Raw genomic sequence first — 24,248 nt, forward strand, 5'->3', positions numbered from 1 at the left:
CTTCTTTTAATCTCTCATTCATCTGTTTTCCTATTCCTTCCCATCTTTCTAAATCTAGGGATTCTTCTTCCAGGAACCAAGGGTAACAACGGTTCACACATTTTAAGAAATCCTCAAGCTGTTTTTTAGTTGTATAACATCCTCTTTCTGTAATTACCCTTTTCAGTACTTTTATATATTGGTCTCTATCTTTAAATTGAATCTGTCCCATTTTAAATTTTATTTCCCCCATAAATCTTGTGATAATACGCTTACCTTCAAGCTTTTGGGCTTGAGAACAATTCATAGCACTCTTTGAAAGGTCCTCTGTGGACATTTTGTTCTCTTCTGAATTAATGTTTTGATCTTTCCTGTCACCATAATTTCTTTCTAGGATCAAGGTTCTTTTCTGTTTCTTCCTCATTTTTTTCATTTTCTTATGCTATTTCTTCTTCTTTTTTTAAATTATTTTTTATTTTTATGGCCAAGCTCTGCTCCTGATATAAAGGGTGCACTCTACCGAGCTTCTTGTGTAGTTCTAAGCCTTGGCTTTGAGCACAAGAGTCCCTTGTGTGGGGGCAACTTTATCTGCTCTTTCCAGGAAACAGCCTGGTTTCCCAAAATTTGCCCTTGGAGCTGAAACTGGGAGGAGCAGAAGCAACAGTCTCAGGTGCAGATTTGTTGTGATTAAGACTCTTATCACTGGTTTTCCCAGACTCTTGTCTGAGCTGGGCTCAGCACCTTTTTCACCCTAGTGAGACTGACCTTTCTCGCAGTTTTTCAAATCTGTCAAAATCTATCAAACTGAAGAGAGTTCCATTCCATCAGACTCTGTTCAGAGGCTTGGTTTCGCAGGTTCCCTGCGAAAGCTGGAGAAGTTTCCTGGCTTTATTTTGTCATCTTGGTTCCACCTCCTTGGATTTTAATTTGCTAAGAGGAAAGCTTTCTAGCTATTAGAACTGTTCCAAAGCACAATGAGTTGTTTTAGGTAACAGTATTTTTCATGACTAGGGGATCTGCTTGGATGAAGTTTGCATTAGATAATATACAAAATTCTTTTTAATGCCAATTATTTATGATTGCAAAATTCTAAAGTTTAGTTTTAAGTAAATTGTGAATTAATAGCTATCTGAGGTATAGCTTAGACTTTGAACTTGCTAGAGTGGTTTTTAAAAAATCTATATCCAAGTTGTACAGTTAGGATTTAAATAGTTCATAATGGGCTAGGCAAAGGGAAATGTGGTTTATATTAAACTTAGATGCATCTTGAGATTCAATAAAGAAAAATATGACATAGGGTAAAAATTATAATAATGTATGATAGTTAGCAACTACTTACTTTTTCTACAACATTAAAAAAAAATGAACCAGATCATCCCTTGCATGAACAATGATCAAGTAGAATTAGGTCTTTACCTTGAAAGTTATATAAACTTTTTTATGTAAACCTTTTTAGGGAAGGATTTGAGGAGATATTATTTGGCTATTATGGAAACTCATCCTCAAATAAATGAATAGATTCTCCCCCTCAAAAAGCAGTAAGTAGTAATGGTGAAATTGTATTTAATTTTTTTCAAATGCATAGTTCTGAAGTAAGATGGAATAAAATGCAATATAATTTGACAATAAACATAGGGTGAAAAGTCATTGAATATGAAACAAAAGTAGCTCAAATGAGTATTTTCTTCTAAACCTTGAATTCAGAAGTGATCTGTATCTAGGAACATTATAGTTTCAATTACTTTATAAGACTATAAAATTCTTAAATTACTTATCTGTAATTTCTCTCATATATGTTCAAATGTAATTTAATATTACTATATGACATAATGTGATTATCTCTATACACACAAGTATCAGTGATTTAATCGGGTTCATATGTCAAAAATTAAATCTCCAAAGAAAAACCTTTCAGGAAACCTATAAAATAAAAGACATTAGATAAGTGTTATTAACGTTTACTGAATAAAACATTCAATGACTGTACCAACAAAGTACTTTTCATCAGTCTTTATTACTGTTCTTTTGATAATTAAAAAAGAACAAGAATTAAACACTTTGTATCCCTTTCTTTTTCTGACTTAATTTACTTATTCCTCCCCCTCCACCTCTTTTCCTTTGATTATCTGCTAGTGACTCAGAGGCTTAACAATGAGCAATAACATCCTTTCATATTAATCATATGCCTTCTTCCTTCTTAAGTCTTCTCTTGGATTCAATAAATAAATCCATCTCTGGAATTAGGTATGTATAATCAATATAGCTATAACATATATAATGTATCTATGTTATTGTTACATCCTGCATCCATTTTATCTAATTAAGGAAATATCTTGACTGCAAATCTTATTTTGAATCTGCAATCCTAACTTTTTTGTCAAGTAGACAAAGTAATTATAGAAAGGGAATGCATGAGTGTGTATGCATGCATATGCATACAGAGAAACCTATATAGTTAAGGTGGTGATATTATATCATGGCACCATTATGTTTATGAATTAAAATATTATTTGCCTGGCCATACTATACACACTTGACAATGAGGTTTTTTCCTCAGTATCTTCCAAAATATGAGTTATTCTCAAAATATTGTTAATTTTTTTCTTTCCATCTTTCTCTTCTCTAACTATCTTAAGTCAAACTCATTCTAGAAAGCTATACATACTGACTAGCCTAGAGTTGTTGTTGTTGTTTTAATATCGGGCAAAGGAACAGAAATAATTTGTTTTCTATTGTCTCCTGATTACCTGCTAAAGACAAAAACTGGTCACACCAACAATTATTCTTTACATTTCACACAGTATCCAACAGTATATAGTGCCTTATACCAAATATGCACTTATAAATCTATGTTGAATTTAATCTATTTTCGACAGGGCAGAGTAACTGAATAAAAATAAAAATAGTGAAATAGAAAAAGTATGGGGGGTGGGCCTGGAAAGGATAAACTGCTAGGCATAAGATTTTAGGTTTCCTTGCAAATGTAAACTTGTTAGAAATGCCAATAATAGTATCATTCTAAAAATATCCATTTATTTGTTTTTAGGCTATGAATAGCACATATGTCTAAAAAAAATTTCCATAAGGAAAGATATTTGAATTTGGTATATTCTAATAGCAAAATTTTTGTTTCTAATTTAAAATATGTATTTCACAATACAAAATGGTTCCTAAATGTAAACATTAGACTGTGTGATTATACAAACTATTGTTTAGAGTTAATAAATTAGCCAAGTATTTTAAATTAAAAAAAAATTGAATCAGAAAACTGAAGTGGAAATATTTACACAAAATGGCTATTTAGGATAACACAACAATTTAAGGTTAAACTTCGAAGCTCTTTTTGGAAAAAAATATATACATACCTTTCTACATATAATCCCTCTCTCCAGGATAGTTGTAATCTAAAAAATTCCAGGGAATTCATTAAGGCAATTTCAAGAGGTGCTTTTCTGTGTGTGTTACCATTTAAAAAATGAATTGCTTTCTAAAGTTCATATTTTATCAATATTATAAGTAAGACTCAGTTCTTCTGGCTTACATTAGTTAGTTGAATCAGTTTTTTCCCCCTATGTGTTGTCTCACTATTTGTTTCTTTTTCCAATCAACTATAGTAATGAAAATACAGTATTTGTGATGATGATAAATATCATGTTGATATTATGCATCTGAAAAATAAGGTGAAAGCTCCATCAGTTACCAGACATTAGAACCCAGATATCAAATAAACATTGCATGTCACTAATAGCCAAATTTATGTTCCTCATGTAGGCAAAACAACCACCATGAAAGGACTATAGATCTGGGGCCTGTATAATTATTCTTTTTAAAATTATTGTTCTTTTTCTTTTTTTTTAACTCATTTTTGAAGTTGCATTGTTCATAGTCCATTTCTATAATACAGTAAAAAAAAAAAAAGGAAATACATAATTCCATTGTTTATTTCCTTATTGTTATTAAAAGTAATCATCATTGTTTATACACTCATAGAAAAGAAAGAATACAGATAGCACTGTGAGAACTTTGTGTATGTGTACATGTATATAGTCATAATACAAAAAATTCACATGAAATTCAGGGAGAACTTTGCAAGAACAATTTTAAAAGGCAAACACACTGATTTCATTCCTCTCTAAGAATATTAATCCTTGTTAAAAAAATAGTTAATTGAAAACAGGATAATACAAATCAATGCTAGCTAAATAGGCTAATTTGGTTAAGGAAACTCCATTTTCTGTCCACTAATTAGGTCTTAAAGTTATAGTCAAGATAGTTTTTTAAATCGTTAAATGTAATTTTGAAGTTTAAAAAAATTTTATTTTATCAATACCACAATCTCTGCAAGAGATCAAAAACTTCTATAGAATAGATGAAATGTCTAGTATAACGCCAGAAAAACAACATCAAGACTACAGTTAAGGAAAATGATAACTGTCTTGAGAATTTTAAAATAAACTTCAAACTTCCATTATTTATTAATGTAGAGAGTACAAAATGAAAACATAGGACATCAGAGGTAGAAAGAACAATGGTAAAAAAATTTTCAACTAACTTAAGGACAAGGAAACCTACTCCGCTTATAAAGTTTAAATGATTTTCCTAAGTTTACTCAGTTGAAACTGTCCCTATAATTACAGCATCTAAAACTATAGTCATACAACTATTATGCTACCTTTAACAATAACTGTATGGTTATGTATTTTATTGAAAAAGAATTTATTATTTGTATCTGATGTAAATACTTATATAAAGAAGTACAAATTCTAGAAATACTACTTAGACTAATAGTATCTGGTCATTTAACAATAATAATAACAACACAATAACAGGAATAATAAAGAAGAAATGTTTCTTCTATCTCCTTCTGAAATATTAAATTATTATAATCAGTAAGACAAAGGCAAAATAGAAAGAGAAACAACATTAGAATACTATACATATTATTCAGACGAGGAAGCCAAACAATCTCTTTTTGTAGATATGATGAAGATATACTCCTGGTTGGTATGTTAACTTTAGTCTGAAGATACTAAGGTGTGGAGGGTAGTTTTTTGGGAGATGAACAGGATCCTTGACTATCAAAACTAGTAGCCCGTCCAGGTAACTGAAAGACAGAAAATTCAAATTGCATCACAAAATTGAGAAATATAGATAGATTTTGCTACTGCTTAATACTGGTTTTTCACTTCAAATATGATAAAGATATATAGTATAAATAGGAGCAATATGCCCTCTATGAACTTATAATTTGAAGCAGCATTAAGTATACATACACACATATCACATAATAAAGCACACACACAAATACAAGGTACACACACACACACACACAGACACAAATGTGTATAACTATTTTTAGATTAACCTTATATTGTATAAAGTTTGTCAGTCAAGAGCAGTTACCAAGGAAAGAAAATTGCTCAGTATGAAATTTGACAAATAAAAGTGATCTCCTGATTCAAGCATGAAGTAGGTGTTTAGAAGAATTTTTTATATGGTGAAAACCCTGAAAATTGGACAGTTAAGCGTGAAACTTAACAAATGCTTGCTGAGTGATTTTAACAATTTCTATATTACCGACATACAATCACTTCTGAGTGAGCAATTTTTGTCCTTGGCCACAATATAGTAAAAATTAGTAAAAGTGATAAATTGGAAATACAGATAAAATTGAAGATTTTAACAGTTCAAAACTTTTCAAGATCCCTTAAGTCATCTCTGAGAAAAGAAACAATACAATTTATGGAATTTATTTTGTTATTTTACTTTATCCCTTCACCTATCCCTCAGAGAATCATCCCATAAGATAGTGCTTTTAGGGAGGGAAAAAAAATCAGAAAAATAAATAAAATTAAAAAAATTAAAAAAAATAAAAAAATCAGAAAAATTGGTTGATACATTTAAAAAAGCCTCCAAAATATGTGCAATGCACAGACCACTGACCTCTACAAAGAGGCACTTTGGAAGTGTCTTTTCTTAACTCTTCATTTATGTCCCACTTGATCGTTATAATTTTGTTACATTTACTTAACTTGCTATTTCTAATAGCACAGTGATATTTCACTACATTTATGTATTACATTTTATTTAGCCATTATTTAATGAGCATATGCTTTGTTGCTAATTATTAGCTATCACAAAAAGTGCAGCTAGAAATATTTTGGAATATATAAGGGATATTTTCTTATTATTGATTTTATTGAAATACATTTAAGCAAGCTGTTACTTCTCTTCATAATTTTCTTGCATCACTCATTTCTTTTCTCAATTTTTCCTTCACTTTGATTTTTAAAATCTGTTTTGAGCTTTTTGGTTGTCTTCTTGTTTTGTGTCTTAATCATCCCGTCATTGGTATGGTAACTTATTATTGGGATCTTTTTTTGTTGTTTATTCATTTTCTGGCCTATTTTTTGACTTTTAATTTTATGTTAAAGTTGGTCTCCACTTCAGAGGTTGAGAAGGCTTGGTCCAAAACTATATACTTTTCATTTTGTTGTTTTCAGAGCTAGCTCTGGGAGTCTCTAGTTTTTGGTCCTTTCAAGGTGGTATGATTTAGGGAGAATTATGATAACTGCCATTCTGGTCTGTGCTGTGGGTCCAGGAAGGACCTTATTCTCCTGTAGCCACCAGTACTACCCTGGCACTGGGATGGACTGGATTGAATAATTCTGTACTTCACTATTTTGGCTCCCCTCACCACTTCTTATTATTTTTTTTAATTTCATGGCTAATGTAGAAGTATGTTTTACCAGACTTCATAGATATAATGAGCAGTGTATTTTTCTCCTCAATGACTGAGGGATAGAATTTATGAAAATGAAAATTAAAAGTTATTCCAGCAAGGAAAAAAGGATTCTGTAGTCATTTTATTTGTACAGTTCCTAATTATTTTCTGAAATGGTTCACAATTGACCAATAATATATTCATCCCTATTTTACCACAACTCCAATAATGTATACTGCCATTTTTTTTGTCATTTTTGCTAGTTTGCACAATTTGAGGTAAAACTTAAGCGTTGTTTTGATTTACTTTTTTCTTATTATTAGTGATTTGTAGTATTTCTTTTCCTTCAGATGTTCCTTTTTAGCTAGATCTATTTCTAGAGATTGAGTTAATTGAGATATTTATCTGGTATTCTGATAGTTTGGATAGTTTATATTTCTTTATTTTCGGGGTATTCTCAGTGTTGTTAGCATATATGTAACTACTTCCCTTGATGGCTAGATCTTGCCTAACCACAAAACATAATTTCTTCTGGTTTTCCCATGATTTCAACTTTTTCATTTGCTATTTAATTGATAAGATTTCTTGCTTTCTTTTTAATTAGAAAAATTAGGGGTTTATGAATGTTTTTAGAATTTTCAAAGAATTAGATTACAGTTTTGCTTTTTATTTCTGTGGGATGTTTTATATCCATGTTATCTATTTCCTCTCTTTAATATCTTTTGTTCTTATTTTAGGTTTATTTGTTGATTTTGTAGTGTTAAAATGCATATTTAGCCCATTAATTTTTTCTTTTTTTATTTTGTTAATGTATATAAGGATGTGATCTTCTGCCTGAGGAAAGAGTGCTTTAGGGGCATCCCAGAAATTTCAATATGCTGTTTTATCATTATCATTTTCTTTTACATAGTTGTTTCTATGATTTGCTCTTTGACCCATTCATTATTTAAAATTTCATCGTTATATCAATTTAGAATCTGAACGAATTTCTATTTTTATTGTGCTATGATCTCTAAATGATGTATTTTTTCTGTCTTTTTACATTTGTCTTCAATATCTCTGTAAAAGTTTCATGTGATACATATTATTATAAATATTCTTTTGCAGTCTTATTAAGAATATACCTTAGTCTTTTTAACCTTAATTTCTTCAAAAATTTATTCAGTTCCCTTTTGTTTATCATTCTGTTCAACTTACCCAAAACTAAAAAGAGTCTATTATTTTATTATTATTCATGTCTTCCTGAAATTCAGAAGTTTCCCTTAGGAATTTGTATGCTAAGTCTTTTGAAGCAGATAGATTAATTACTGAAAATGTTGGTTGTTTATGATTCTTCCCTGCATAAAATTACTTCCTTTTTCAATTTTTTCAATATTTTAGCTTTGACTGATATGATGGCAATTACTGAATTTTGGATTAACTTAATGAACAGAATGTTTCCACATGGTTTTATTTTGTATATGTTTTTGTTTTCTAAAATGTGTTTCCTGTAAGCAACAGACTGTAGGATTTTGTTTTCTTATCCAATCTGGCATTCTTTTTTGTTTTATTGAATTTTTGACTCCATTGAAATTAAAAGTTATGAGTTGGATTTTGTTTTCTTCCATCTGTCAATAAAATTGTTTTTTCAAGTTATAAGTTTTTTCCTTGTGATTTAAGCACTGTATTATGTCCCTTTAGTTAGTGTCACTTAACTTTTTTTTTTTTAAAGTTGGTCCTGTTTTCTCTGGCTCTCTTCCCTTTACCCCTAATCTCACTTCTTATTTGTTATCCATATTCTTTTAGGGTTTTATTAGTTTCTCTCTCCTGCTTTTATCTAGTTAAACATGTCTTCTCTTTCTTTTTAAATCATTTATGGGTATGGAGAGTTGGGGGAGTGCCTAAATCCAGGAAGACCGAGGGAAGCTCTCTGCTGATAAAAAAAGGCCAAGCACAACTGGGCTTGCTAATACTGGGCCCTGGGCGAAAAGGAACCAGCATACCTGTTGAGGGCAGATGCAGGGACCCGGGAAGCTGGTGGCTCGAGGCACTTATAGGAAGGAGTTCTTAGTTTGGGGATTCAGGCTAGAGAGGAGAACTGAAGGTAGACCTGAGACCAGAGGCATCATCCCCTTCAGGCCAGGACTAGAGTTAATTACATGAACAAGCTCTTATTTAAAAAAAAAAATTAGCAGGCAAAGAAGAATGAACCCAACAACAGAAAATTACTGTGGGAAGAGGGAAGACAAAGGTTCATATTCAGATGAGGATACTGCAGTAAAAAAAAAAAATCTTCTACCCAAAGATTAATGTTAAATAACTATCTGACCAAAAAGAATTACTAGAAGAACTCAAAAAAGACTTTAGAAATACAATGAGAGAGACCAAAGGAACACTAAAAATAATAACAATAATTAAAGAACAACCCAAGGAAAAAAGATTATGGAAAGGAAGTCAACCAACTAGAAGAGGAGATTCAGAGTCTTAAGGAAGAAAATGACTCTTTGAAAATTAGAACTGGGCAAACTGGAGTCAGTGAGAGATTAAGATTATTAGAGATCAAGAAATTATAAAACAAAATATTAGATTAATTAAGATTATTAGAGATCAAGAAATTATAAAACAAAATATAAAAAATGAAAATATAGAATAGAATGTGAGATGTCTCATGAGAAAAAACAACAGATCTGGAGAACAGATCAAGAAGAGAAAACATAAGTAACTGAATTATCTGAAAACTATGACCAAAAAGGATCTTGACACAATAATGCAAGAAATAATTAAAGAAAATTGTCCTGAAGTAATAGAACAAGAAGGAAAAGTAGAAATAGGAAAAACATTCAATCACCACCTCAAAGAGATCCTACAGGGAAAACATACAGGAGCATCACTGCTAAATTTCAAAATCCTCAGATAAAAGAGGAAATTTTATAAGCAACAACAACAAAACTTGTTGGAGCTACAATTATATTGCACGGGATGCATCAGTGGCTACAATAAAAGACTGCAGAGCCTGCAACACTATATTTATCAAAGAAACTAAGATTATGGCTGAAAATATATCTAGAAAATTAATATAATGGTGAATAAAAAAATGGACATTCAATGAACTGTCAGATATTCAGAATTTTGCTCTCAAACCCCACACAATGGAAAACTTAACATATAAGAGTCAACACCAAAAACTAATTTTAAGGTACTCAATAAGGACAAACAATTTATGTTTATACAGGGAAATGTAAATCATATATCTAAGATTGTCATTAGTAATTGAGTAGTCCAAAAGAGTGATTGGATTAGAGCTAATATGATATGACTCTAAAAGAATAATTATGTTATATAAATGAGGTACAAGAGCAAGGATCAAAACAGAGAAATTAGATGGTGAAGGGAGGGCTGATAGTTATGAAATCCTACTTGCATTGTGAATAGATTAAAGGAGGAATATAGACCCCTCCAAAATCTATAAGGAAATAAAGCAGGAGGATATAGAATAAGGTGAACTATAAAAGGGTGTACAGATTAAGAGAGTAGGGTAAAATGTGTAGATTAACAGGTATGAAATAAAGAGGGACAGTAAAGGAAAGATAGATAATTATGAATATAATGTATTCTATTATTAAATATGCTTTCTTGAAATGGAAATTTATTGTTACATGTTTTGAATCATTCCTTATGTTCTGCTGGACACATGACAATTTTTTCTTTTTTTCTTTTTGTTTTTCTATTTTGTTTTTCTTATTTGAATTTGAGTTTTAAATAAGTAAGTACATTAAAAAAAAACACAAAAATGGAGTGGAGCCAAGATGGTGGAGAATAGACAGGACATTACTTGAACTCTTCCCAGTTTCCCTCAATATCAACACTAGATCAAGCCTTGGAACAGATTTTGGAGTGACAGAACCACCAATATTCAGAATGCAATAATTTTCCAGCTTAAGACATCTTGGAAGGACTTCAGGAAAGGTCAATCTCAATTAGGCAGGAGGGTGTATGGCCCAGCACAAGCATGATGTGAAGCCCAATTGAGGGAATCTATCAGGTGGCTCTGACCCAAAATACAGTAGCAATGACTACTCTGTTTTGGTTCAGAAGGCAAGTGTATCAGCAGACCAGCTGTGAGACCTCCAAGAGAAGTGCAGAAGGAAAATTGTGAGTACCCTCACCTCTGAACCCCAAAATAATAGGTGAGCCTTGGCACACAGTGCAGAGGGAAAGCCTGCAGCACAACCAGCTCCAGTGCAATTAATGAGAAGCTCCTGTCTCCCTGCAGTGGAAGCTCAGGACAATCTGCTCTGGGCCCTAGGAGCAGATCTCAACCTTTAAAACTGAGCAAAAAAAGAAAAAAGTGCTCTGACCATAGAGAACTACTATGGAAATGGGAAAGATCAGAAGACAAACCCAGAAAAGGACAGCAAAAGTAAAATGCCTTTAGGTGAAGCCTCAAAGGAGGATATGAGTAGTCTTCAGCTCAAAAGGCTCTCTTGAAAGAGTTCAAAAAGCATCTTAGAAGAGTAAAGAAAAATGGGGAAAAGAAATGAGAGCATTACAGGAGAGTTATGAAAATTTTGGGGGAAAAGCCAACAGCTTGACTAAAGAAAACAACTTAAAAAACAAATTTGGTGAAATAGAAGAAATTATACTGAAAGAAACATTTTCTTTAAAAAATTGGGCAAAACAGAAAAAGAAAACAACTCCTATAAAAATAGAATTGGTGAAATGGGGGGAAAAATCCATTAAACAAAACAGCTCCTTTAAAAGTACAAGTGACCAAATGCAAAGGAAGTAAAAAAGCTAATTGGAGAAAATAATTCATTAAAAATTAGAATTGGACAGATGGAAGTGAATGACTCAATGAGACATCAAGAATAAGTCAAACAAAATTTTAAAAATAAAAAAAATAGAAGAAAATATAAAATAACTCATTGGGAAAATAAATGATCTGGAAAATAGATACAGGAGTTGCAATCTAAGGATTATTGGACTACCTGAAAACTATGATATAAAAAAGAGCTTAGACAACATTGTTTAAGAAATCATCAAGGAAAACTATTCTCATACACTAGAACCAAATAGCAAAATAGTCATTGGAAAAATCCACTGATCACCTCCTGAAAGATACCTCAAAATGAAAACACCAAGGAATACTGTAGCTAAATCCCAGGATTAGCAGATCAAGGAGAAAATAGTACAAGCAGCCAGAAAGAAACAATTCAACTACTGAGGAGTCAAACTCAGTACCCAAGACATAGCACTTTTACATTAAAGGATTTGAGGGCCTGAAATATATTTCAGAGGACAAAAAAGCTTGAACTATAACCAAGAATCAACTATCCAGAAAATGAAGCAGGGATTGTCAATGAAATAGGGAATTTTCAATCATTTCCGATGAAAAGACCAGAGCTGAACAGATAATTTGATCTTCAAGTACAACTCAAGAGAAGCATTAAAAAAAAGAAGGAAAAAACTATGTTTTGAAAGGCTAAAATGTTTACATCGCTACATGGAAAAATGCTATATGTAACTCTTAAGAACTGTATCTTTGTCAGGGCAGTTAATAGTGGTATATTTAGAGGGGATAGGTATAAATTGACTTTAATGTAATGATATAAGAAGGAAATTAGGGATAGAAAAGGGATTGTACTAGGAGAAAAGGAATGGGGAGGTAACATGGGGTGAGTTACATTTCATTACAGTTGAAGGAAAGAAGGGAGAGGGATGAGCATTTTCAGAACCTTAATCTCATAGGATATGGCTCAAAGAGGGAATAACAATATTTAGTTTGATGTGGAAATTTGTTTCATCCTATAAGGTAATAGGAGGGGAAAAGGGAAAGGAATGGAGGTGGCTTAACAGGAGGGAATGCAAAAGTAGAAAGGGAAAAGGATAAGTAAGGGAGGTAAAACTAAAAAAAAAGGGAAAGCAGATTGAGGGAAGGGGTGGTCAGAAGCAAAACACTGGTGAGAAGGGAAAGAGTAAAAGGAGAGAGAAAAGTATAACTTGGGAAAAATAGGATGGTAGGAAATACAGTCAGTAATCATAACTATGAATGTGAATAGGATGGACTCTCCCATAAAATAGAAGAAGACAGCCGAATGAATTAAAAGCCAGAATCCTAAAATATGTTGTTTATAAGAAACACATTTAAAGTAGAGATATACATATAGAGTAAAGGTAAAAGGCTGAAACAGAATATATTATGTTTCAGCTGAAATAAAAAAAAAAAGCAGGAGTAGCAATCTTAATCCCAGATCAAGCAAAAGCAAAAATGATCTAATTAAAAAAGAAAAGGAAACAATGTTTTGCTAAAAAGGTACCATAGAAAATGAAGTAATATCAACACTAAAGATATATACACCAAGTAGTAGCATCCAAATTCCTAGAGAAGAAATAAAGCAAATTGCAAGAAGAAATAAATAGCAAAATTATATTAATGGGACTCTCAACCTTTTTCTCTTGGATTAGATAATTGAACCATAAAATAAATAAGAAAGAAGTTAAAAAGGTGAATATAATTTTAGAAAATTTAGGTTTGATAGATCTTGGGAGAAAATTGAATGGGGATAGAAAAAAATATTTTTTCTCAGTGCTACATGGCACCAAAACAAAACTGACCATGCATTAGGGCATTAAAAACCTTAGAATCAAATGCAAAAAGGCAGAAATAATAAGTGCATCTATCGGCCTAATTAACCATATTAGTATCTAAACTAACAGAAATTATATTGTCTCAATAGATGCAGAAAAATCATTGGACAAAATCCAACACCTATTCCTATTAAAAAAACACTAGAAAGCATAGGAATAAATGGAGTTTTCTTTAAAATGATAAGTAGCATTTATCTAAAACTATCAGCAAGCATTATTTGTAATGGAGAGAAGCTGGATGCATTCCCAATAAAATCAGGGGTAAAACAAGGTTGCCCATTATCACCATTATTATTCAACACTGTACTATATATATTACTTTTAGCAATAAGAGAAGAAAAAGAAATTAGAGGGGAAACGAAACTACCATTCTTTGCAGATGTTATGATGGTATTTTTAGAGAATCCTAGAGAATCAAAAACTATAAGAAACAATAACTTTAGCAGAGTTGCAGGATATAAAATAAACCCCCCACGAATCATCAGCATTTCTGCATGTTACCAACAAAGCCCAACAGCAAGAGATGGAAAGAGAAATCCCATTTAAAATAACTATAGATAATATAAAATATCTGAGAGTCTACCTGTCAAGACAAAGCCAGAAACTATATGAACACAATTACAAAACAGTTTTCACACAAATAAAGTTAGGTCTAAACAATTGGAAGAATATCAAATGCTGATGAGTAGGCCAAGTTAATATAAAAAAAATTCTCTCTAAATTAATCTACTTATTCAGTGCCAGACCAATCAAATTGCCAAGAAATTACTTTATAGAGCTTGGAAAAAAATAAAACAATATTCATCTGGAAGAACAAAAATCAAGAATTTTAAGGGAATTAATGGAAAAAAAATGCAAATAAATATGGTCTAGCTGTACTAGATTTAAAATTATATTATAAAGCAATGGTCATCACAACCATTTGCTACTGGCTAAGAAATAGGTTAGTTGATCAGTGGAATACTCCAGGGTCACAAAATACAATAGTCAATGACTACAGCAATCTAGTGTTTGATAAACCCAAAGACTCCAGCTTTTGGCATGAGAAGTAATTTGCTGGGAAAACTGGAAAATTATATGGCAGAAACTAGGCATTAACTAACATCTAACACCTCATATTACAATAAGGTTGAAATGGGTTCATTATTTACTCAAATATAAGCACATTAGAAGAACAAGTGAAAGTCTACCTCTCAGATCTGTGGAGAAGGGAAAAATTTTGTGACCAAAGAACTAGAGAACTCTGTGAAATGCAAAATGTATAATTCTAACTACATTACATACTAACTAAAAAGGTTTTTGCACAAACAAAACCAATGCAGCTAAAAGGAAGGGAAAATCTGGGGAAAAATTTAGAGCCAATGTTTCTGATAAAGGCCTTATTTCTAAAATATATGGAAAATTGACTCAAATTTATAAGAATATAAGCAATTCCCCATTGATAAATGGACAAATGATATGAAGAGGTAATTTTCATATGAAGAAATTAAAGTCATTTTTAGTCACATGAAAAAAATACTCTAAAATCACTTTTAAAAATATTTATTTTAATACACATTGTTTTATGAATCATATTGGGAGAGAAAAATCAGAACAAAAGGGGAAAAAACATGGGAGAGGAAAAAAAAAGAGAAAAGAGAAGTGAACATAGCATGTGTTGATTTCCATTCAATCTCCATAGTTCTTTTTCTGGATGCAAGTGGCATTTTTTTGTCCAAAGTCTATTGGGATTGCTTGGGATCTCTGAATCACTGAGAAGAACCAAGTTTTCATAGTTGATCATCAAACATTCTTGCTCTTATTGTGTACACTGTATTCCCAGTTCTGCTTATTTTGCTCATCATCAGTTAATATAAATCTTTGCAGGCCTTTCTAAAGTCAGCTTTTTCATTTTTTATAAAACAATAATATTTCATTACATAACAAATGGCACCCAATGTGGGGCACAAGAAACAAAAGAAACAAAGAAGGAGCAGTACTTAAGAGCTGTTTGTGTGTATAATCAGTTTATTCATCATTTTTTACAGAATAATAATATTCCTTTACCTTCATGTAAGACAACTTGTTTAGCCATTTCTCAAAGGATGAACATCCACTCCTTTTCTAAATCTTTGCTACCACATAAAGGGCTGCTACAAATATTTTTGTACATGTGAATCCTTTTCCCTTTATATTCTCTTTGGGATATAGACCCAGTAATGGCATTGCTGGGTCAAAGGGTATGCACAATTTTATAGCCCTTGGGCATAGCTCCAGATCACTCTCCAGATTGTTTGAATCATTTCACAACTGCACCAACAATGCATTACCGCCCCAGTTTTCCCACATTCTCTCCAACATTTATCATTATTTTTTCCTGTCATCTTAGCCTGAGAAGTGGTACCTCAGAGTTGTTTTAATTTTCATTTCTCTAATCAATAGTGATTTAGAACATTTTTTCATATAACTATAGATGGCTTTAATTTCATCATCTGAAAATTATATGCTCATACCCTTTGACCATTTATCCCTTAAGGAATGACTTGTATTCTTATGAATTGGACACAATTATTTATATATTTTAGAAATGAGATCTTTATCAAAAACACTGTCTATGTACTTCCATTTTAATCTTGTTTGTGTTGTTTTTTTGATGTGAAAACTTTTTAATTTAATGTAATCAAAGTTGTTCATTTTGCCTTTCATAATGTTCTCTAGTTCTTCTTTGGTCATAAATTCCTCCCTTCTTCAAGGATCTGATAGATAAATTATTCCTTGCTGTCCTAATTTGCTTATGGTAACATCCTTTATACCCAATTCATGTACTCATTTTGACCTTATTTTGGTAATGGGTGTGAAATATACATCTATACTGAGTTTCTGACATATTACATGACATATTTTCCAGTTTTCCTAGCAATTTTTGTTAATAGTAAGTTCTTATTCCAGAAACTGGAGTTTGGGGGTTTATCAACTAATAAATTACTATAGGCCTTGATTATTGTGTCATGTGTATCTAATCTATTCCACTGATTTACCATTTTGTTTCTTAGCCAGTACCAAATGCTTGTGATGACTGCTGCTTTATAATATAGTTTTAGTTTGGTACTGCTACGCCATCATCTATTAAATGGAAATAATAATAAGACAAGAGAAACTGAATCCTGAGAAACTGTAATGATCCAGTGTGGTCTCAAAGGAGGAAAGTGAAAATGTATTGTCTTATCTGCAAAGTGTGCTGCCTATGGATTTGGAATAGCAAATACAAATAGTAAACAAAAGCTTTGTTTTGCTGAATTCCCCCCCCCCCACTCTTTTACTGATTTATTATAAAGAATGCATCTCTGGGTATAAAGCAGAAAAATCATACTAGAAAATGCAGGTAACTTAAAAAAATTAAAATGATAAAAATATGCATAAATAAATCGTATAATGTCTCATGACATTATTCCCATAATAATAATTCAACAAAAAGCACTAACAAATAAAACACAGATCAGAACCATAAAGGTAGACTTACTTCTAGCAATGGATGCCAATGAGTTATTGGTTTTCTGTGATAGGCTAGCATTTCATTCCAATGATCTCTTCCAAGACCTTCAGCATCAAGTCCTGTCCTACATACTCCTATTACCTCATTGTGTCCTACCCTAAGAATAATTGAGATTATGCTTTTAATTTTATTTTCAAATATAAATAAATTTCCATACATCAAAAAATATGCAAATCATTAATGGAATTAAAAATTTGTTTTAGTAGGTCTAGTTTATTGTACTTACTGTAAAAGTTGGGTTAATTATTTGGTCACAGGCTCTGTGTCATCTTCTGTCATGCAAAATTCCCCCAAAATTGCCATTTAAATTTTTATGCTGACCCTCAATACATCAACATTATGAAGGAGAAAGTTGCAACACTGAAAGGATAACTGTACTTATTTCATATATATGTGTATTCACATCTATCTATACACACATACATAATATAGATGCTAATTGTTAGACCAAAATTAGCACAAGCAGCAGAATATTGATCCATACTTTGTCATATCTCGGCTTTGGAGGCTTCATTGAGTGATCATCTGCAAACAAATATCATGCATCAACAGTCATACTTTAATTTTGACTTTTAGCCTTTTCAAGTTGAAAAATGTACCATCCGTGTGGCAGCTGACTTTGATGCCATGTTTGTTCTCATTGAAGGTGTTTAACAACCTGGCTGAAAATGTCACACTAAAAATCATGAGAGCAAGCACACAACTTTGTTTCACTCCACTGGGGATTGGGAAAGCTCAAGATCTGTATAGAATAAAGTTTTTTATAGAATCAATCAATCAAATAAAGTTATACAAGGTGAGACCCATTTTATGCAATTTTATTTAATACAATAAAGCATCACAGTAAACATATATATATGCATGTGTTGGGGGGTAGAGAAGAAAAGGAAGGCATTTTAAATAGGAGGAACAGCATGAACAAAGTTCCAGAGGTACCAGACCTTTTGGGACAGTAAATTGGACAGTTTTTCTGGATTGGATGGGGGTTTGTGTGAGAGAATAGTGAAAAATATGTCATGTTAGATCATAATGGACCTTGAATACTAAGCCAAAAAGTATGCACTTAATTTGTTAATAGTGGGCTAGGTTTTGATATGCAAAATAGCATTAAGATCAGTTTGACAATTTATAGAATGGATTAGATCTATCCTTATCTATACTACTTACTTTTTGTTTCTTCTCATCATACAGGGGGCTATGCTAATACCTCATTTAAAGATGAAAAAAAAACAACAACTGCAGTGTAAGTGATTTGTCACAACATACAAATACTAGTTTTATTCTAGCATGATTCTTTTCCCATTAGCTAACACTGCTTAGAATTAGAGCAATTAGTTTTTTTTTTTAAATCTTTAAATGTGTGTCTATGTCTAATATTTTACTTAATCTACTGATAATTGGAAACATTATGATAATAGAAAATGAATTTAAAAATACAGATAATATAGATTAAAATCTAATTATGCATTTCTGAAAAGACTTTACACAGGAAGAGATAATTTACCTATCATAATCCATGACAGCAATCAAGAGGCTGACTTGGTCCACATTTTCAGGAGGAATATCAAAAATGATGGCTTCATTATAAACTGGATTTAAAGTATTTTTTTTGGTAGTTGTTTTTCTTTTTTTTAATCTTCGACCCTCACACATTAGTGACACTTTTACATATGGATCTGAAAGTTAAAAAAAAAAAAGCTTTTATAAAGCTGTAAGAATACAGAATTGCAATTAAATTGTAGCTTAAAGATGTAAAAATAAGCTAATATTTGCTATAAGAGAATATTCTTCATGGGACATTTAGATTTTCTATTCTTATAGCTTATGAGAGACATGATGGAGCAATAAAGTATCAGTCTAAATCAGAAAGAATAAAGTAACTCGGTGTTTTCTGTGGCTATGCCAATGGCATATAAGCTCTGGAAGATCATAAGCCAGAATTTAGTCATGAGGTAGGTCTATAAAATGCAGGTCCAATTTCCTTAAGTTGAAAAAGTTCATCACCAGCACACTTACAAGGTGACATATTCTTTTTCGTCATCATCATCATCACCATCATCTAAAATGAACAATGTCTACTAAGGCACAGAGATATTGTGTTTTTCATTGAAGGATAGTATATATGTAAACAGAATCATCAATATATTGAAGTACTAAAGAAGAATTAAAATTTTGTCAATTTGGAAAAAGATGTTTAAAATTGTGAAAAAACAAAGCTTGTTATTTTTCTTTATGTCAATGTATCATGGAAAGAATAGTGAACTTCTTGGTTTACTATCTACTAGCTATATGATTTTTAGGAAGTCATTTTCACTGAGTCTTGTTTTTCACATTTATAAATTGGGACAATACTACTTACATTATATCAGTCACAGGGTTATAAGGAAAACACTTTGTAAACTTTAAAGCACTATAATAACTATTATTACAGTTAGAAAAATAGTAAAAATTAAGTACACACTCATCTAAAAAAAGGGAACAGAATATCAGACCAAATGGGTTTTTTCTTGTTGCTAAAGGCTGAGAGAATTGACTTTTCCTTCCTTGATTATTCACATTTATACAGTGCCTTAAGTTTTAATGAAATGTTCTCATCACAATAAATAATAGTATATATTCTTATTCCCATTTGTAGATTTTAAAAACAAAGTTGAGAGGTAAAGTGATTTGCTTGTATTTAAACAGCTTGAGTCAAAACTAAGATTTAGATTTTGACTCAGTGAGATCTAATTCAATACTAAGTATAATCAGGGGAATATCTTTGATTAGCTCTATGCTCCAAGCTTTAAGTGCTTCATGGTGCTTGCTTCAGCTGCTTTCATAATCACCCCTTGGTGGAAGTCTTCACATGTTTGGGTAGGGACCCCCCAAACTCATTGATGGGTTTGAACACTGTTGGTTACTCTCAAGCTAGTCTAGCCTATCTGCCAAGATGATTTTATTGGGTGTGCCCACCACCCATGCTACACCTTCATGGGGTCACAGATAAGAGTTGGGTGACAGGTGGATTTCAAAAAAAGTGGATAAGCAACCTGAAAAGGGTTTGGTCACAGCAGATGTGCTAGTTCTCATACTGGAGGTTTGGGTTCCCTCATGCTATTAAAAGCTAACTATAATAATGTAAAGGAGATAAATCTTATAAGGTGTTTCACTGTTTTAGGCACCCGCTTCCCAGAAAAGCATAAAAATAGTTATGTTACTCTTTCAAATTTAAATTTTTGTCAAGAAGTGCTTATGAACGTTTGTGTTATACATGCTGCTTTTGTATGGAAGAAATACATAATTGTTTTATACCGCAACACAATTTACACTGAGTAATTTTCTATTCCCTTTTGGGGAAATCCCAGACATAAACCAAATATAAGTTAGGGCTCTCAGGTGGGACATAATGAGAAAAAGAGCCTCTATAAAGCTGTTTTAGGAATGAGCTTGGTCTGCAAGTATGGGTCCAGAGTTGAGAGTACCCTTTAAGGGAGAAAAGGGTCTAGCAGTAGATTGGACTGCCAAAGTAGAAAAGACCAGAAGAAAGATGTCATCACAACAGGTTCAACATCCCTCTTTTTTAGGAGTTAGACTCTCCTAGAATTAACCTAATTAATGTAGATGGGTTCAGAGTTTGGGAAGCTTCAACAGGGAAATAGTGAGCACCCTCACCTCCTGAGCTAGCAATGGTTCCATTGTTACCTTAAATTTTTTTTCAAGTAGTTTATGTCTGGGAGAGTACCATAAGTCTTCTCTGTTCAAATTTTTGTACTTGAGATTAGCTGCTAAATTGGTTCATCAGCATACTATGAGATTAATGAGTCAGTGTATATAAAATAGAATGCCTCTTATAAAAGGAATTATGTAAATATAAATGATAAAAAAAATGTACAGAGTTTCAAAGACAAAACAAAAATAGTAGCTCTGGAAACACAGAACCATAGACCTGAAGTGGACCTTATATAGATGGCTTCCATTTTAAACAAAATTTAAAATTCATAATTCAATTTTCAGTTTCACTTCTTAAGAATATGTACTTAGTAGAATGACAACTAATTATATAGACCAGTGGCATGTTTTATTTTGAAGCAGGAATCTTAATGTAATAATTAGATGTGTACACACCTGATGAACCTGTGATATCCATTGCCTTGAGATTTCTGCACTTGATGACTGTTAATGTCATACGTCCAGCCGTAGGTAAATAACAAAGGGAAAACATGATTTCACCCAGATCTATGCTTTCCTAGAAAATAAAATACTGTTATAATTTTTTTTCCCAAACATATCAATGCTTGGAACATCAAATACTAGAAAAAAATAAAATAATTGAATGGACTTTTTCTTACATATTCACATCATTTAAAACTGCTTCAATTAGCAGTACTAGGAATTTATTCAAAAAGATCTATTCTGCCCAGGGCCAAAGAAAGTAATCATCCAGAAGTAGAAGATATGAAAAGTAATTTAGTTATTATATTATCATCAAATGTTCATCTCAAAATTGACTAGATTTTCTTAATGTCTAAAGGTAAAACTATCAACAAAAGAACTCAATAAACACACACACACACACACACACATATATGCTACACACTACAATTTAAATTAAATTGACTAAATAAAAACAAAACTAGAATTCATCACTAGTATATTTTGATTATATAATCTTATAATTATACAAAATATATAATTATATAACTTAATATAGTTATTAGAAATACTTTTTTAATATAAAAATTATATATTCTATCCAATAGATTTAAAAGTCTATTTCTAAATTCTCTCTCGCCTCATTAAAAACGGGGGAGAGGAAAAGGGAAAAGAAAAAGAGTAATAAGGGAAGGAAGGGGGAAAGACTCAAAGGGGGGGAGGGAGGGATTATAAAGAGGATAAGTATCGTGATACAAGAGGGGTACATAAGTTTAAAAGGGGGAAAGAGGGTTGGGGGAGGCAAGAATAAGTAAAAGTCTATTTCTATAATAGAGAATTACACTGTAATTTTATTATTAATTTAAAATATATTATTTGACAATTGCTATTAACAATATGAATTAAACATAGGAGGAAAAAAGGCCAAAGTCTTATCCTCAAAGTGTTAGCTTTAAATGAAGAAGAATCAAACTAGTAAATGTCAAACAAAGAAGGAAAGTACTTTTGTCTTGTTATTTTTCAGAATGCCTTGAAGATTTGTTATCTTTGGAGCTATTTTTTTCTATTCCTTTTAAAGATATGTATATAATTATAGTTTATTTTTCTCTGTATCACTTCAGATAGAGTTTTCTATATTTTCTTGTATGCTACATGATTATCATTTTAAGGGAATAATTTACTCATCTCTTTTCAATTACACATGAATACCAGATATTTTCATTTTGTTAAATATAAATATATAAGCCATGAGTATTTTGGACAATAATTCCCTTTTGTGATGTTTTGTGATACAGTGCTAACAATGCAATGACAAGACAGTTCCAATTTTATATTTTGTAAAAAATGTTTTTAATATGCTAATGGTTATGCAGGAAATATACTAGAATTAGTTTGATTTTTCATTTATTTATTATTAGGATATTTAAGCATCTTTCTTACTTAGTTATTAAAATTTATGTTTTCTTTTGTAAATTTATGTTCATTAATACATTTTTTCCTGATGTTTTCTCAGGAAAAAAAAGACTTTAAGGTTTTATTTCCCTCTGTATATGGAGGCAGAGTATGACTTTCAAATCAATGCTTCTGTAGAAAATTATTTTTCTGTAAATAAAATTAATTTTTGCATGCATTTATAATCTTTCTCCCTCTATTCCTCTTTCAAGAGACCACACCCCCAATTGATCAAAAAGAAAAAAAAAGATAAAGTTCATGTTTGAAAATGTGTGACTATTTTAAGTTCCTTCCTTTTTGGCTGCAGATGAGGGTCAGGTTTCATCAGCAACCTTATAACTTTATTATTATGCTGATCAGAGTTTTTCAAAGTTGCTTTTCTTTATGATACTGTTTTTGTATAAATTTATCTCCTGGTTTTCCTTACTTCACTTCTTAGTACTTCATAAAGATCTTCTCAGCTTTATTTTAGTCTGCTTATTTTATAACTTTTTATGGTACAATACCATTTATTACATTCATTTGCTTACAGTCCCCATTTAGGGACTATTGCCTTAGTTCCCAATTTTGGGCTAACACAATAAGAAAGAAAGAAATGAAACCAAAAAAGTGTTTTGTTTTTTTTTATTTTACCAAGTCACAATAAATAATTGAAAAAGGAATCAATGTGGGAGGGGAAGACCCTTCGGATTTCTGGGCAAAATAACAAAAATTACTATGTACATTTACTCTGAGGCAATTAGGGCCAAAACAAAATTCAAAAAGCCTTGGCCTAAAACGTTTTGTTGGTCAAATAGTGTTCTGGGTTTATTGAATGGTCCTTAAGAAATCTATCCTGTGAACACCAAGATGGAATGGAGGGACATAGAGAGGAAGGGGGAGTAGGGAAGGAATAATACAAAGATGGAAAAAAGGGAGAAAAGGGGAAGAGGGAAGGAATAATGCAGAGAGAGAAGAAGGAAGGGAGGGAGAAGAAGGAAGAAGAAAGGAAGGAAGGAAGGGAGGGAGAGGAAGGAGAGAGGGAAGAAAGAAAGGAGGGAGGAAGGAAGAAAAGAAAGAAGGAAGGAAAGGAGGAAGTTATGTTGTTGCTTGGTCCTCAATGGGGCAGCTCTCACTCACAGAGGTTATTGCTTGTCCTTCATTCTTACAGACCAGTATAACATCAGGGAGGTGATGCTAATGACATACAAGTGAATTGGATTTGAATGAATAAAGTCTCACTCAATTTTTCTAAATTTTTTTTTCTAAAAAATTTTCTAATTTTTCTAAAATTTTCTAAATTTTTTCTAATTTTTCTAGAAATTTTAATTCCAAATTTTCTCTCTCCTTCCCTAAATATTCCCCTTCTTCACAAATATAAATATGGGTGGTCATGCAAAACATTTCCATCTTTGCAATGCTGCAAAAGAAAATACAGACCAAAAAAAAAAAAACCCGAAGCAAGAATAATAAAGTTATAAATAAGATTCAGTCAGCATTCAGATTCCATCACTCCTTTTTTCTGGAGGTGAGTATTTTTCATAACAATCATGCACCACAATATATTCAGACATTTCCCAAATGATGGTCATCCCATCAATTTGCAATTCTTTGCTACCACAAAAAGAGCATAAATATTTTGTACCCATAGATTCTTTTCCTTTGATCTTTTGGGGTAGAGATCTAATAGTGTATTGCTGGATCAAAGGGCATGTACAGTTTTAAAGTTTTTTTAGAATAGTTGTAAATATCACTCCAAAATGGTTGGAATGGTTTACAGTTTCACCAATTAGTATCTCAATTTTTCCACATACCCTCCAA

At 31.6% G+C, this 24,248-nt stretch overlaps 1 protein-coding gene across 3 annotated transcripts in view; it reads right to left on the reverse strand.

Moving 5' to 3' along the window:
* Positions 1 to 3,902: 3,902 nt before the first annotated feature.
* The window catches only part of SYT10 (synaptotagmin 10), a 154,076-nt gene continuing 133,730 nt past the window's right edge, over positions 3,903 to 24,248 (reverse strand). For 2 of the 3 annotated variants that reach the window (XM_031940504.1, XM_031940506.1), the window contains 4 exons: positions 20,970 to 21,090; positions 18,367 to 18,538; positions 16,830 to 16,959; positions 4,909 to 5,083 (listed from right to left, as the gene is read on the reverse strand). In XM_031940504.1, the coding sequence (XP_031796364.1) occupies positions 5,009 to 5,083; positions 16,830 to 16,959; positions 18,367 to 18,538; positions 20,970 to 21,090 (498 nt within the window). In that variant the 3' untranslated portion in view covers positions 4,909 to 5,008. Of the gene's footprint in view, positions 5,084 to 16,829; positions 16,960 to 18,366; positions 18,539 to 20,969; positions 21,091 to 24,248 lie in introns of all 3 variants that reach the window. The other variant, XM_031940505.1, reaches the window with a different exon arrangement.

The sequence above is a fragment of the Sarcophilus harrisii genome, chromosome 5 (assembly GCF_902635505.1).
Source record: "Sarcophilus harrisii chromosome 5, mSarHar1.11, whole genome shotgun sequence".
Taxonomy (NCBI): domain Eukaryota; kingdom Metazoa; phylum Chordata; class Mammalia; order Dasyuromorphia; family Dasyuridae; genus Sarcophilus; species Sarcophilus harrisii.